We start from the raw sequence: 14381 nt of genomic DNA, 5'->3' as shown, positions 1-14381 counted from the left end.
TGATACTCATATATTGGATGTTGGCCCTGCTAAAAAGGCTTTTCCCAATCCTGCTCAAACACAGCCTAGACATGTGACCAACCTCCTGTAACATCGCTCTGATCCCCAAACCCCTGGAAAGTTGTGCACCGAAGTAAACAAAACAATAGCCACAACGTCTGAGTAAAACTCTGGGCCAACTTTGTTTTTGTCTTGTCCTTCTTCTGAACACTGTAAAAAGATTTTGAAAATATGCTAGACATTTTTTAACTTATCCGTAGGACATTTAGTATAAATATGGAGGTGGATTAATTATGAATCATCCCATGACTTCTCTTGAAAACCACAGGGGAAAACACAGACAGCTTTTTAAAGTCATAGATTCAATTTTTATGGAACTAGGAAACATAGAAAACCCACTAAGTCTAAATTGAACGGAAGTGCTCTTAAAGTGGCTGAGTTCAGCAGAACTCTTCAGGAGACAAGACGGAAATGAGAATAATGGGAGAGCACAGAAGGTATAGCAGCAACAAGTCTCAGAAATCATCAGCAGATGTATTTTCCCAGAAAGAGAGGGCCTGCCTCTCCCTGAATGAGACCTGTTGTGGACAAGACTGAGTTTGGATAGATTTCAAGTGCTGGGGAAGAGCCAGAGAGAAAGGTGCCCCGGGGTGTCCAGAGTGGCAAACATCAGAAGCAGCGCTAAAACACATCCTCTAAAAATGAAGGGATCACCTTCTCAGGTAGGTACAGCATTGGGTGAAGCAATCAGAAGAGGGCAGAAAAGTCAGTAGATAGCATACTGAACCAGGTGATGTTCAGAGTGGTATACACAGAGTTGCCATATTTAAATTAAAGAAAAAAAAAAGAAAAAGAGGAAGAAAAAAGTTTTGAAGTAGAAATGACTGAAAATTTCCCACAGTTGATGAAATACATTACTCTACACAGCCAAGAAGCTCAACAAACTCTAAGTAGGATAAATTCACCCAGATCCACACCTAGACACGTCATATTCAAACTGCCAAAAGAAAAAAGAAATTTTTTAACGTAACAAGAGGAAAACAATTCACCACAAGGGAGAGAGAAGAGGAAGCAATATGAAAGCAAAATGTATATATGTTATTGGAATTAAGTTAGTGCTATTCTAAACTAAATTGTTTAATGTAAAGATACATATTGTTATTCCCAGAGAAATCACAAAGAATTCAAAATATATATAGTAAAAAGAACCAAAAAAGGAATTAAAAAGGTACACCAGAATGTATCTATTTAACACAATGGAAAGTAATAAAAGAGAAACAGGAAAAAGACATGAGATATGTAAAGAAAAGTCTTTCACTAGACCAGCTGAGGAGGCAGTCTTTGTCCCTGCTCTCACACACTTCCTTAATCACTTGCCAGTAGCTGGTTCAGGAAAGTATAATCCATTCAAATATGAATTACAAAAATAAGTGATACTGTATCTATTTTTTAAATTCTATACACTAAGAAAAATGTGGAAAAGCACAGCAAAGCTTTCCCATTAAAAAAAAAAAAAAATCCACCAGAGTCGTTGCAGAGCAGATAAGAACTGTATTCGAATAAAATCACAATGATAAAGGAAGACAGCAAAGCAGAAACAGAAGAACTGAGAAGAAAGGAAGAGATAATAGATGTTGATGACATGATAGATTACAAGAAGAAGAGAAAGAGGAACTGGCAGAACTCAGGAAACAAACAAACATTTAAAAGCACAAGGAAAACAGATATTATGAAAAACACAGTAAGAGGTAGGCAGGAAAAAAAATAGGAAAAGCAGACAAAATGAAATCGAAATAGAGAAAGAGAGCAATGAGACTAGAGACAAAATTACAGACATAGAAGGCAGGCAAGATATCCTACATATGCATACAAGAAAGTCGAAACAGAGCAACAGAACACGTATTTAAAAACATAATTACAGAAAATATTCCTGAAATATAATATATAAATTTATCTATTAAAAAGGCACACCATGTTATCAGTGGGCTTGATCTGGCTTGATCCACTCAGAGGGTCTCTGCTGGGGAGACAGAGAAACTCTTAGAGCTTTTGGTGGACATTCAGGACTAACATGACAAAATTAGAAACCTGAGAGCTGGTCTCCTTTCAAAGCATTTCACTAATTCCAAAGACGTACATGGTGGAAGATTAAAGAGCTAAACTGAAAAACCTCTGAAAAACAGGGCAGAAAAGCATACTTCATTAGCGCTAAGGAAACAAAACCTACCCATCTCTTAACCAAAGCTCTGAAGTGCCACGCCTGAAGTGTGGGGAAAACAGGCAGGCTGAAACTTCCTAAAACTGTAATGCAGCCTCAACCCAGCGCAGTGCCCGATGATGAGTTCCCCTCTTCACCCACTCTGTTTTTCTAGCAGAGAAAAAATTAAATTTTCTTCATTAAAAGACACCATCATCTGAAACCTCTATTTTTTTTACACAATTTCCAGCATTAAATTAAAAAAATGACTAAGCACATAAAGAACCATGTGACTAATAATCAAAAGAAACAAACAAATACATAGAGGGACTTGTTAAGAAGGAGACCCACGCACTATGCAGAATTCTCTCTAAACACATCTTAGAAGTCAGGACAAAGGAAGCAGCCAAGCTCCCTCATGCCAGCCTCCCAGCTGTCATTCCGCATGGCTGTGAATTACCTAGAGTGCTGGCAACTTTTAGCTTCCCATCTCTCAGGGACAAGGTCCACTTTGTCCTTTGAAATTCCTGTCTCTCTTCATAGCCGAGCAGAAGGAGAGGAAATTATACTCACATTAGGAGGTAACAGAGGTTTAGGAACATAAAAACCTCATCAAAAGTCTCATCAGAAATCTGGGGGCCACCCTGTCCCCCAGATCCCCCCTCAGCAGTTTCCCAGGCAACTAGTTTCAAATTTTCAACTTCCTTTTTCTCCTAAATAAGGCACATTTTAAGTGTCTTATTTTTCATCTTCTTTATGATTATAGTTTCCTGAAATTTTTACAGCATGATCTGAGGTACAGCTGTACCTTTTTTTTTTTTAAGAACCATATTCCCCTTGAAGAATATCTTTTAAAATATAAAACAGCATAACTTGGTTTTAAAAATGAAGTATAAAATAATTTTGCATAATCTCTTTTTTCTTTCTCTTTGCTTTTTATTCTAAATTTCAAAGTTAAAAAAAATTAAAAAATAAAGACAAGTTTCCTGTCATAAAATGTCAGACTCATGGTTATGAGGGTATAATTCCCCAAGGCAACCAGTCCTCCCTCTACAAATTTCTATTCTCCAGATAAAGAAACTTTGAACAGCTAGTGTCAAAACACAGAGACTCAGATTTCCTAATATGTTATGTGAAATATTACCCTTCTCCTGCCTGAACAATTTGGCTAATAATTAGTTAGTAACATCTAATAAAATTAAAAAATAAAATTCTATAAGACAGAATCATTTCATTATTAGCTAATGTCTTAAATGGGAAATGTAAAACCCTCCCTTGATAAGGTATATGACACTTTGGTTTCATCTCTAAGACCAAAAATTTGGTTATTTACCTTTCTTCCTTTGATTTTGTTTTTCATAAAAATCAAAATAGAAAATCGGTAGTTTTTTGAGAGTCTCAGGCCACAAAGCTCATCTGCAATTCTGTTAACAAAAAATAAAGATAACCAAATGATTAGTATATTCAAATTGTTTCTTGAATTGCTACTAAGTTGATAGCAGTCTTTAGCTTCCAAGGGAAGAAACCGTTCTAATCTTTTTATATGTCTAAAATAATAAAATTTTAAAAATTTTAAAATTTTAAAAACTCATCCTTCAGGAGTTCACCAAGTATGCTCATCATAGACAAATTTCATCCACACTTTTTCTTCCCACTTCATTCTAAGTTCATAACAGTGAGATGCATTAACAATTGATGTGTATTGTTAATTTTAAGTCAGGGCCAGATATTTGGTTAAACAATATTTCTGGGTGTCCGTGAAGATGTTTCTAGATGAGATTAGTATTTGAATCTGTAGACTGAGTAAAGCAGATGGCACTCTTGTGTGGGTGGGCATCATCCAATCCCTTGAGAGCTGAATAAAACAAAAAGGTAGAAGAAGGGAGGACTTGTTCTCTCTGCCCATTTTTGAGCTGGGACATTGGTCTTTTCCTGCACTCTGACTGGAACTTAATGTCATTGGCTTTCCTGAGTCTATAGCTTTCAGATGACATATGGAACTTCCCAGCCTCCATAAGCGTGTAAGCCAGTTCCTTCTATTATAATCCCTCCCCCCCCCATTCTCTCTCTCTTTGTATATAGATCCCTATCCGTTTTGTTTCTCTGTAGAACCCTGACGAGATGACTAATTCAACTTCATTTTCTCTCTTAAGGAATGATTTCTTATTGGCTATGGTCTACAGTTACTGAGAAAAAGTTGCAGGGTATCAACAAGAAAAAACTAATAAGTACTGAGTACGAATGCTGGCATAGTAAATCACATCTACTGTGTGACCAGCGTGAAGCAGGACATTGAGGTGGGGGAGGGGTAGAGAGAGGTACAAAGGAGGGATGCGCACATCTTCAACGTGCTTCGCTGTGACATATCCGGCATCGATTTCATCACCCCTCCATGACAACCACCACCACCCTACAGACGCATCCAAACAACAGATGGCATGCCCTGATGTCAGAGCCTTAGGAACAGTGTGGGTTATAGGTGAATTTTTCATTAGAAGGATTTGCCTTTGTTCCTAACTCTCCAAATGATGGCAACAAGATTTACACCATTATCCATTTGGTTTCCACATCTACTTTTTCTCTCCACCTTTTCCTTCCTTCATACCTAATGGTGAAAATACTCATGAACCAGACTAAGGATCATGCCATCTCTAAAACTCTAGTAGTTATTTAAATGATCTTGGACTGTTTCTAATACAAACAAAATTTTCAGATAAGAGTAGAGTGAGATTTAGAGGAATCTAAAGAAAAATTAGAAACTGGAGGGGAAAATAAATAAGAATGACGAAACGTAAAAGCTTGCCAAAACTTGTGTCAAAGACCTTTAAAAGACATGTTGGCCCATAAATGTTCTTTTTAATGTGAGAAAGAACATACTAAGAATTAACATTTTTAGGATGTTTTACAGACCATCAAGAAATTTGTGTGGGCAAACACAGTGTTTGAAAATCCAAGGACAAGAAAAGTTGCGCTTCCTCTGCCTGGTATCGGTAGCAGAGAATGAAAGGGGCCCGGGTGAAAGTGAAGGGCCCGACCGCCCTGTACGTGAGCAAAGGCCCTGGCCAAGGTCCAGGTCACTTTGATATTATTTCTTGACTTTTAGACACTTTTCCTTAAAATATAAAGTTTATTTCTCTATTTCTTGTGACTTCTGCACATTTCTACAGCTTTAAAAAAAAAAAAAAAAAAAAAAAGCGGAGTTACGCAAAGGTGCATTCACTTGAAGGGGATCGGGATATGCCATTCCAGAAAATGCCACTTTGGCATAAGGATTATTTTGACCAGAAGGCAGTTGAGGCTCACCAGTTGCAGGAAGAGATCTCTGCTTTCCCCTTATGCGCCCGAAAGCCAGGCATAAATTTCCCTTTGTGAAGGTGTGCACCATCACCACCAGGAGGTGAAGAGCAACTCATCACCAGAGATAAACAGTCAACACCTATATAAGTTTGCATAAACAGACCTTATTAAATAACCTTGTCTATTAGTTTCCCTAAAAATTACCTAGTCACTGTCTCACCACTTACCATCCTTTGAAGCTCAAACTCCATTTTCCCTTATTAAAATAATATATAAGCCCCTAAATCTAACTACTAAAGAAGTGAAACAAGTTTCACTTATTCTCTGTGAACTCTCACACATGCAAATATGAATAAAAATTGTGTATCTTTTCTCTTGTTAGTTGTCTTTTGTTAGTTTAACGCTCAAGCCCCTGGTTACTGAACCTATATATACACACAAATATATATACGTATATAATGAAACACTTTTAAACTTCACACTTATACTTTACTTTGAAAGTATCAAAAGTTAAAAATCACCCTGAAAACCACATTTACAACCTTATAAAAGCATGTAATGGGAAAACAGATTCACCATAAAGAAATGTACTTCACGGCATTTAAAAATTTCAGCTCTTCAATTAAGGCATAGCACTTATTCTAGTTAGTGTCCCTGGACCATGCTGATTTTATTCCATTACAAAATCTTGTAGCGGTTCTCTCAGACCTGATTGACAGCATAATCCATTACTCTAATTTAGTAGTTCTCCACATGGCAGAATAAAATTAACAGTGTCACCAAATAACCATTGCCAAGTGACAGCTCAACAAAAGGTCCAGGGAGGCAAATGCCTGTGTTATTACATTACACAAGCAATCCTGTTCTGGCGTTTAAACCCCACTGTCAATTCTAAACGCAGACATCTCTGAAAAATCAGATTTCCAAGTTGAACATGAACATGAGATGGTAAAAATAGAGCCCAAGGGCAGAGAGGCATGTACATACAGGCTCATGAATATTTTTGAAAGAGACCAAGAAATAACTTCACAGTAATGCAACTTCGCCATGCACGTTCGACTGATTTATTGAACTGTCTCAACCACATGAGTTAGAAGAGCTGACCAATTGAGTCAGTGTAGCTAGAGATAATGTTTGAATATGTAAAAAAATTAATTCAGCAATGGTTGCAGATGGGTTTTTATGTCCATATAGCCTATAAATTAGATCATGCCTTTTCATTTGTAAAAAGTTTTGCTTATTAAATAAAAATAAAGCTGACTAAAAATAAAATTAAATGATAGTCCCTGAGAACAAATGCCTAACATTTATAAATGGATGCAAACTGAATCTAAGCTACAGATTTTGTCATATCTATTTTTAGATATAGCTTAGTCTACAAGTAGACAATCTAATTTAAGAAAGTTCAGTTATCATATTCGCTTTTCAGTTTCAACCTATTGTGGAATCTTGGGATGAGGAGGAATCTTAGCAGTGACCTAGTTCTGCCTCATGTCAGATGTCAGCACTGTCTCCACTGTTACTGTATAAAAATAAACTAATTGTTGTCTCAGAAATTCAGGGATGTTTTAACTTTGTTAATATTGCAAAATGCAGGAGAGTTTTTATGAACAGTATATTAGTCATCCATAGCAGCATAATAAATTGCCCCCAAACTTGGCAGTTAAGAACAACAATCATTTATGATCTCACAGTTTCTGAGAGTCAGGAATCCAGGAGTGACTTAATTGGGTGATGTGACTTTAGGTACCCTATGAGGTTGTGGTTAAGCTGTCAGCTGAGCCTGCAAAACATGATCTTGATTTAAAAATTAAAATGTCGACTTAAAATATTAATATTTCCATCCTCAAAGCTGAGACTTCACATGCGCCTGCCCCTCACCGGGACCTGTGTATTAGTTTTCTATTGCTGCTGTAATAAATTATCACAAACTTTATGGCTTAAAACACACAGATTTATTATCTTATAGTTCTGGAGGTCAGAAGTCCCAGATGGGTCTCATTTGGGCTAAAATCAAGATGTTGGCAGGGCTGCGTTCCTTTCTGGAGGCTCCAGGAAAGTATCCATTTCCTTACCTTTTCCAGCTTCTAGAGCAGCAGCCCCCGAACTTTTTGGCATCAGGAACAAGTGCTCCTATGAGAGTCTTAACGCCTGATGATGTGAGGTGGAGCCGAGGTGGCGATGCTGGTGCTCAGGAGAGGCTGTAAATACAGATGGAGCTTCCCTGGCTCGCCCACCGGCTGCTCACCTCCTGCTGTGTGCGGCCCGGTTCTTAACAGGCCATGAACCAGTACCGGTCTGTGGCCCGGGGGTTGGAGACTCCTGTTCCAGAGGATGCCTGCTGGTGCATGGCCCCTTTCCTCCACCTTCAAGGCTGGCAATGATGGGTTCAGTATTTCTCACATCTTATCACTTGGCCCTTCCCTTCTGCCTCCCTCTTTCTTTTTTAAGGAACCTTGTAATTACATTGGACACACCTAGTAACCCCTAATATGCTCCCTAGTTTAAGGTCAATTGATTACCGAACTGAATTCTATCTGCAACCTTAATTCTTTACCATGTAAGGTTACACAATCACAAATTCTGGGGATTAGGATTTAAACACCTTTATGGTGGGGGGCAGGGTGAGAAGTGGGGGGTGGAATCATTACAACAGCCTGTAATACAGCAGCCAACCAAAGGACAATCGCTGGTGAGGATTAACATAAGGTGATAAGGGTCATGAAAGAGCAAGAAGAAAAACAGCATCACCTGGCAGTTGCTGGCTTAAGGTATACATACCCTTTAAACCTGGGTTGAAAGGAGACCCAAAGCCTGTCAGATGTAGGAATATTAGAGAGTAAACAATCTGCTTATTTAACTTGTTTCTGCCTTTAGACAATCTCTGGCTCTGGTGGCCAACCACAACCCCACTGAGGGGCTGGTCAGTGGGAAGTGGCCTGGACATCGACTGCAAGGAGAGCTCAGACCGCACTGGAATACATTGATAATAGGGTCCCAGGTAATGAAGGTTTCCAAATACAGCTCCTCATTTAACTAGTGAAGTGAAAACTTCTCTTTTTCCACCTTCATGAAATAATAAACGGTTCTTGCTGGTATCTACCAATGTAGTAGAACATTTTATGTAGAAATGTCACCAATCCTGATTCTACCCAGCTGAGGGATGTCTGACATCGGCAGCTGCAGGGAGCTAAAACTTAAGAAACTGAATTTGTAGTTTTGGTTATTGGGAATGAGCAATATGGGGATATCTGGTTTGGAGAGCTGTATATAATAAATGCATACCATAAATTTATTTTGAAAAAAGAAGTATACAATTTTTATTAATAAAATATCAATGTCTATCAAATAAATGCTGAGCAAATACTTAACCATCACTGGATCAAAGGAGAGGCTAAATTATTGACCTTCTTTACATATTTGTTTGACTAATATTGGGCTAATAATTCAGTTTCAAGTGGGATATTTTAAGTCCCACTGACTTCTCCAATTTAGCTATTACCAGAGCCATACTTTGGCAGGGTTTTGGATCACACAGGCTACCAATGATAAAACACCATAAGCAAAGCACTATGCTGGGTGCTAGGTTTCAGTACTAAGAAGGAAATCGATTTGGCTCTCAAGAAGTTTATTTTACACAATTATTTCATTATAAGTGGGATACATGATTCAGAGCTGACACAGGGGTTCTAATAGCTTCTCTAAGGAAATATTTATGTTCCAGAGTGAAGGTGAGGAATTTATCAGGTAAAGAATCAAGGGAAAGAAGAGAAAAAGATTCATCAGTGAACCTCCAGGAAGGAAAAACCAGTGAATTGGGGCAATGAAAAAGGCAGCTGGAGGGTATTAAGGAAGTAGCACAGGATGAGATACTTGAAATAAGAACATATCATTCAGGGCCTTTGGGGCCAGGTTAATGATTTTATCTGTATCCTAAAAGCCGGGGGGAGATCTTGTGATACAATCAAGATTTGCATTTTGAAAAATCATTCTGCCTATTTGGTGGAGAATAGTGAGGTGGGGTACAAGAGCACTTGTAAGATCCCAGATTTGAGGATACTAGAATATTCTAGCAAGGAATGATGGTGGCCCACACTAAGATAACATAGAAGGAAATACTCAAAATATTTTTTGAAGAGATAATCAGCAAGACATGGTTTGAGGAATGAGGAAGTTAAAATCATCAGGGACAACACTCAAATAAATGTCTAGCAAGAACTGATGACTGGTACCACCAGTCAGGAAACACTGGGGAAGGCAGGGTTGGAGAAAGGGTAAAAATTTTGATTTCCATTTAGACATGTGGAGTTTGAGATACCTGAGAACTTCAAGAGAAGACAATTGGTTCCAGAAGTCTGAATGCCCAAGGAGAGGGCAGAGAGTTAAGTAAAGCCAAGACAGAAGAGGGCCTAGAATAAATCTTGGAAGAAGTTTCTACACAATGAATACCTGATTAATGAGTGAACAGGCTCTTAAAAATTAAGTAGAGGAAAATAAACCTACAAGGGGAAAGAAACCACTGGAGTTAGGAGAAAGGAGTTCTTTGTCATGAAAACTAAAGGAACGAAGATCTGTAAAAAGAGGTCTCGACTGCCTGGAATGCGGCTGCACATAAAACCTTTGCCTGGATGGATGGGACGATGGGACAAACAGGAGGGATGGCAGTGATGCAGATGGCATCTTCCCTCCGGTGGCACATATCTACTTCACCATCCAGCTGCTGCTGCTGCAAATCTGTGTTGTCTCCTGAAAGCCAGATAGGAACCTACCTGGCTCTAAGATATTTGTGGCCTCTGAGATGCCTTTAAGTTTCAGGTTCATTGGCAGAACCTCAAATGTTCATTCATTCAGTAGTTTATGTTAATTTTGCTTGGCCACTAGATGCAGGGTATATAAAGAAGACACATGTACAAAATACCATGTAAAGCAGTCCTCACACTTAAAATCAATGGCATGAACAATTTACGGAGCAAAACACATGTGATGTGAAAAAGAAGAGAAAGAAGCTAATTCCAAGGCCCGAGAAATTATTCACTTTGAAGAAACTCTATCATTGACAGGTGTAAAGAAAGGTAAGACCAGTGGAATTGGTCTGGAATCAGGAGGAAGATCAAGCTGCACGAGTTCCCAGGAGAGAATGACCGCAAAGGAATAAAAACAAGGGTGCTGTCCTTATTCACTGGGCAGCAGGAATGGTTAAGCCCCTCTAAGAGCTGTGTGGGGGACACCGGGCCACCGCTGAAAGGTGCCCATGAGGCCTTGCTGTGTAGTTCTCATCCTCCCTGGGTTTGCCTTTCATGTCCCAGGAGGACCTTCAGGGAAAAGTCTCCATAAGGTCACCCCTGCCTAAGTTGCTCTCATCGCCGTGCAAATTCCAAACCCTTTGGGAAGCCTGCAGTTTCTATGACTTGTGAGGTACTCATGTACTTGTGAAAAATTTTTCAACTTGGGTGAATTCCAAAGTGAACATCCTCTCGTGTCCTATGGAGAGCATGCACATTCGCTCACCTCCCCCTTGAAGGCAGAGCCTTGCATGCCCTTTTCTCCACCACAGCCCTTTCCTCCCTCTGCCAGCACTGCCATCTGGCCCAGACTCTCCTGTTGCATACGCGCCTCTCTTCTGGCTATAGGATCAGCCACAGTTGCCCTCACATTTGTGCTTCATCCTAAACCATAGTCCAACCCTTTGTTCATTGAATGTGTGGCCTCGCTCACTAGCGGACTGCCCAAGAAGTTTCTAACCGCCCCAGTCAGCACTTGCACACTGATCTAAATGGAGAGAGTAAAACAGGCACAGGAAGGATCACCACGTAAGGCATGCATGCACACACACACACACGCACGCACACACACACATGCACGCACACACACACACTCTAGTGGTCTGATCACACAGCCAAGTTTCCCTTATTTCCTCCATGGATCTATCCGTTTTCAGTCTCAATTGCTAAAAAGAAAACTGGACTGTCATTCACTGTATTACTTAAATGACACAAGTAATTGTTTTCTAGCTTAGGAATTTTCACTGATTAATAATTTACTGGTTCACTGGGGTCTTAATATAAATTAGAAGTGGGGAGAAGGAGCTTACTGCCATGTATTTCAGAATCAAAAGGCCAGCATTTACCATTCCAACCAGTTTTGACTGCTCCAAATTTGATGGTAATCCATCCATCAGTAAATGGCTCCATTTGGGGCACCTTTCCATTTCCCTCGAGGTCCTGATGTGGTTGAATGCCTTGTTTTTCAGAGCTTCTATCATACTCATGTGGACACTCTGCTATGAGATGGGTTCTAGCTCCCAATCACACCCCATTCTTCAGCTGTTGATGAGCACTTGTTACCCTCCCAGACCAACAGCCACCTTGCTTCAGGTTTCCAGAAGTCAGGAAAACATACTGATGGATTTTTAGATGCCTGCCTAAAGTATCTCCACATTTCAAAAAACATTACACACAAAAATGTTCAAGATCCTGGGAATCAGTCCGCATTTTACTTTACAGTACATTCATGTAAGTTCCTGCATTTCCAAGGTAACCAGGTCACATTCAGGTTAGCACTGCTGGTAACAAAATCATACAACTACCCTGGCTTCAAAAACAAGATAGGATGATACACATGGACAATTCTTTCCCTTTAATACTGCAGAAGACAATACATCACAAAAATAAAATCACATGCCTTTTACAATCCAGTGTGAAGGCATATTATTTACGTTAAAATTAAACGATTTGGTACATGGAAAGAATAAGAAGAGTTTCAAAGCTTACAACACCTAAACTTCCCCCCAATGCCATCTTTTCTGACCACTAGTTGACACATTCAACATCAATGCCTTGGGAAGAGAGGGACAGAGGAAAGCAGGAGATCATTTAACTTTGAAACTTGTGGCTCCATAGGCTGCTTCTGTAAAAACTACTTAAATAATCTGAAATTCTAAAAAGAGTTAATATTAACAAGAGATGGTAATATAGGAAGCACCTGGAGAAAATTCCTCCAGTCACTAATGGGAAACAAGCTGTAGACATTTCACAAAAATGGAAAACTGTATCACATAGAGTAATATATTAAGTTCTGAAAATACACTTTCACTTCATTGAATGGAAACACTATGATCCATGTTATGATCTTGAATAAGCTCAGAAAAACAGCTGTCACCTCCATCTGCAATATTTTAGACGAGTTCTATCTTATGTCATTATTAAGAGTGTAGCTGATTAATAGCCCCACCTTTGAAAAATATAAGAAGCTGAACTGAGCTACAATAAAGACTAGAATGAATTAGGCAGGAGAAAATTCGGATGTGTGAGAAAGTAAGAAGTTAGATTTGAGTCTTTTTCCTAGATAAAAAATATTGTTTAAAAAAATGCTTTGGACCCAGGTCCAACACAGCTGGAATGATCGGTAATTAAAAACGCAAGCCCCCATCCAGAAAGACAGCATGCCTATGCAGCACCTTTCACCTAGAAGTTGAATGTGCTTTAGTGTAATTATCAATTAATTGCATAATTAAGTACATGACTCAGAATATACTGACTTATTAATTCCAGTGACTAAAAAGTCCCTGCCACTTGCTGTCAAGAAATTTTTGAGTCCTGAACTTATCAAATTATGAATGAAACTGTTACTCATATCTGCTGACTTCAAAAGAAACATCACCCTTTCAGGGATGAAAAGTATAATGGAGGAGGGAATAAGACACTTCTTAGAAAAGCCACAAAACGTCTTAAGAAAAAACAGAGCCAGTGCATATTTTACAACCCCTGAAGAAAGCCCCCAGTAGCCCGGTGAGCAAGGGGAGCGATGATGTTTTTGAAACCAGAGTGACTTGTAGGTAACTGCCTAACAGTAAATTCACATAGTAAAATGCAGAGTAAGTCAACGTATAGCCAAGGTTTACATTATATCTAGAAATATGCTTTATGCTTTAAAAAAAATTGCAATGCACTCCAAAAAAATGTTTTCAGATAATTCATGTACAACAGAAGGCACTGTTATCCGCATAAATCCATTGATTCTGCATGGCAAAAACCTGAGACGTGCAATTCAATCCAATCCTCTAAAATCACCTTGGTCATTCATCCTTTGGAGCATAAGATTTGTCCTTTTTAGTCCAATGATTTTGTTTTCCTTTAATTTCATACATTACAGTAGCTGCTTAAAATATGTATTTCAGGGTGAGAAAGGTCAAAGGGGAAGGGGAGAGTGGATAAAAGTGCTGCCAAAGGCAGGCAGTAACTGGCACAGCAAGAGGGTGCCAAAGAGCAGTCCCCTTCATTCTTTCCCTGGACCCCAACGTTCCTCTGGTGAAGTTAAAACGTCTTCTTGACACTTGGTCACTTGATGTTCCTTCTTTCAGTTGTTGCTGGGCAGAGTCCCAAAGTTAAATGCAGAGAGGACTCCTTTGTTTTCAAAGGTGAAGCCTCCCTGTTGTTCAATCTTCTTCTTTGCCTCTGGCAGGTACCAAGAGAAAGGGGAAAAAAGAAGAGTATTTAAGGTGACAAAGCTGAAAACAACCTCGAAGGAGCCAGATTCTTTATACCTAACACTATAAAGAAATGTGACTCTTGGTATTAATTATTCTGCCCCAATGAGCATTAGCCTTTAACAGACATAGTTCAGTTAAGTAGTTATGTTTACCACTGTGGAAAAATTGCTAACAATAAGTGAAATTAAAAAGAGTCTCAAAGTTGAGTTCCAGTAGCTCCAAATTCTGTGCTGCTGAAAGGATGCCCAGACCTCTCATGGCAAAAGGAGGACCTGCACAGAACTGACCGTCTAAGTCAATGCAGAACACCTGAGCTGCAAACGCTAGGTGCCTACTCCATGGTGTTACCCAGAGAAATACTTTTATAATTACAAAATCTTTTCCATTCATTTTCTAGGA

The 14381-nt window shown here is 39.1% G+C and overlaps 1 protein-coding gene across 1 annotated transcript in view; it reads right to left on the bottom strand.

Moving 5' to 3' along the window:
• Positions 1-11958: 11958 nt before the first annotated feature.
• The window catches only part of IPO8 (importin 8), a 56502-nt gene continuing 54079 nt past the window's right edge, over positions 11959-14381 (bottom strand). Inside the window, exon 25 of the mRNA XM_016152048.2 lies at positions 11959-13947. Coding sequence (XP_016007534.1) covers positions 13850-13947 — 98 coding nt within the window. The 3' untranslated portion in view covers positions 11959-13849. The remainder of the gene's footprint in view (positions 13948-14381) is intronic.

This window comes from Rousettus aegyptiacus, unplaced genomic scaffold (assembly GCF_014176215.1).
Source record: "Rousettus aegyptiacus isolate mRouAeg1 unplaced genomic scaffold, mRouAeg1.p scaffold_m13_p_2, whole genome shotgun sequence".
Classification (NCBI taxonomy): domain Eukaryota; kingdom Metazoa; phylum Chordata; class Mammalia; order Chiroptera; family Pteropodidae; genus Rousettus; species Rousettus aegyptiacus.
Note: the sequence above shows the minus strand (reverse complement) of the source record. Positions and strands in the feature narration are given on the sequence as shown.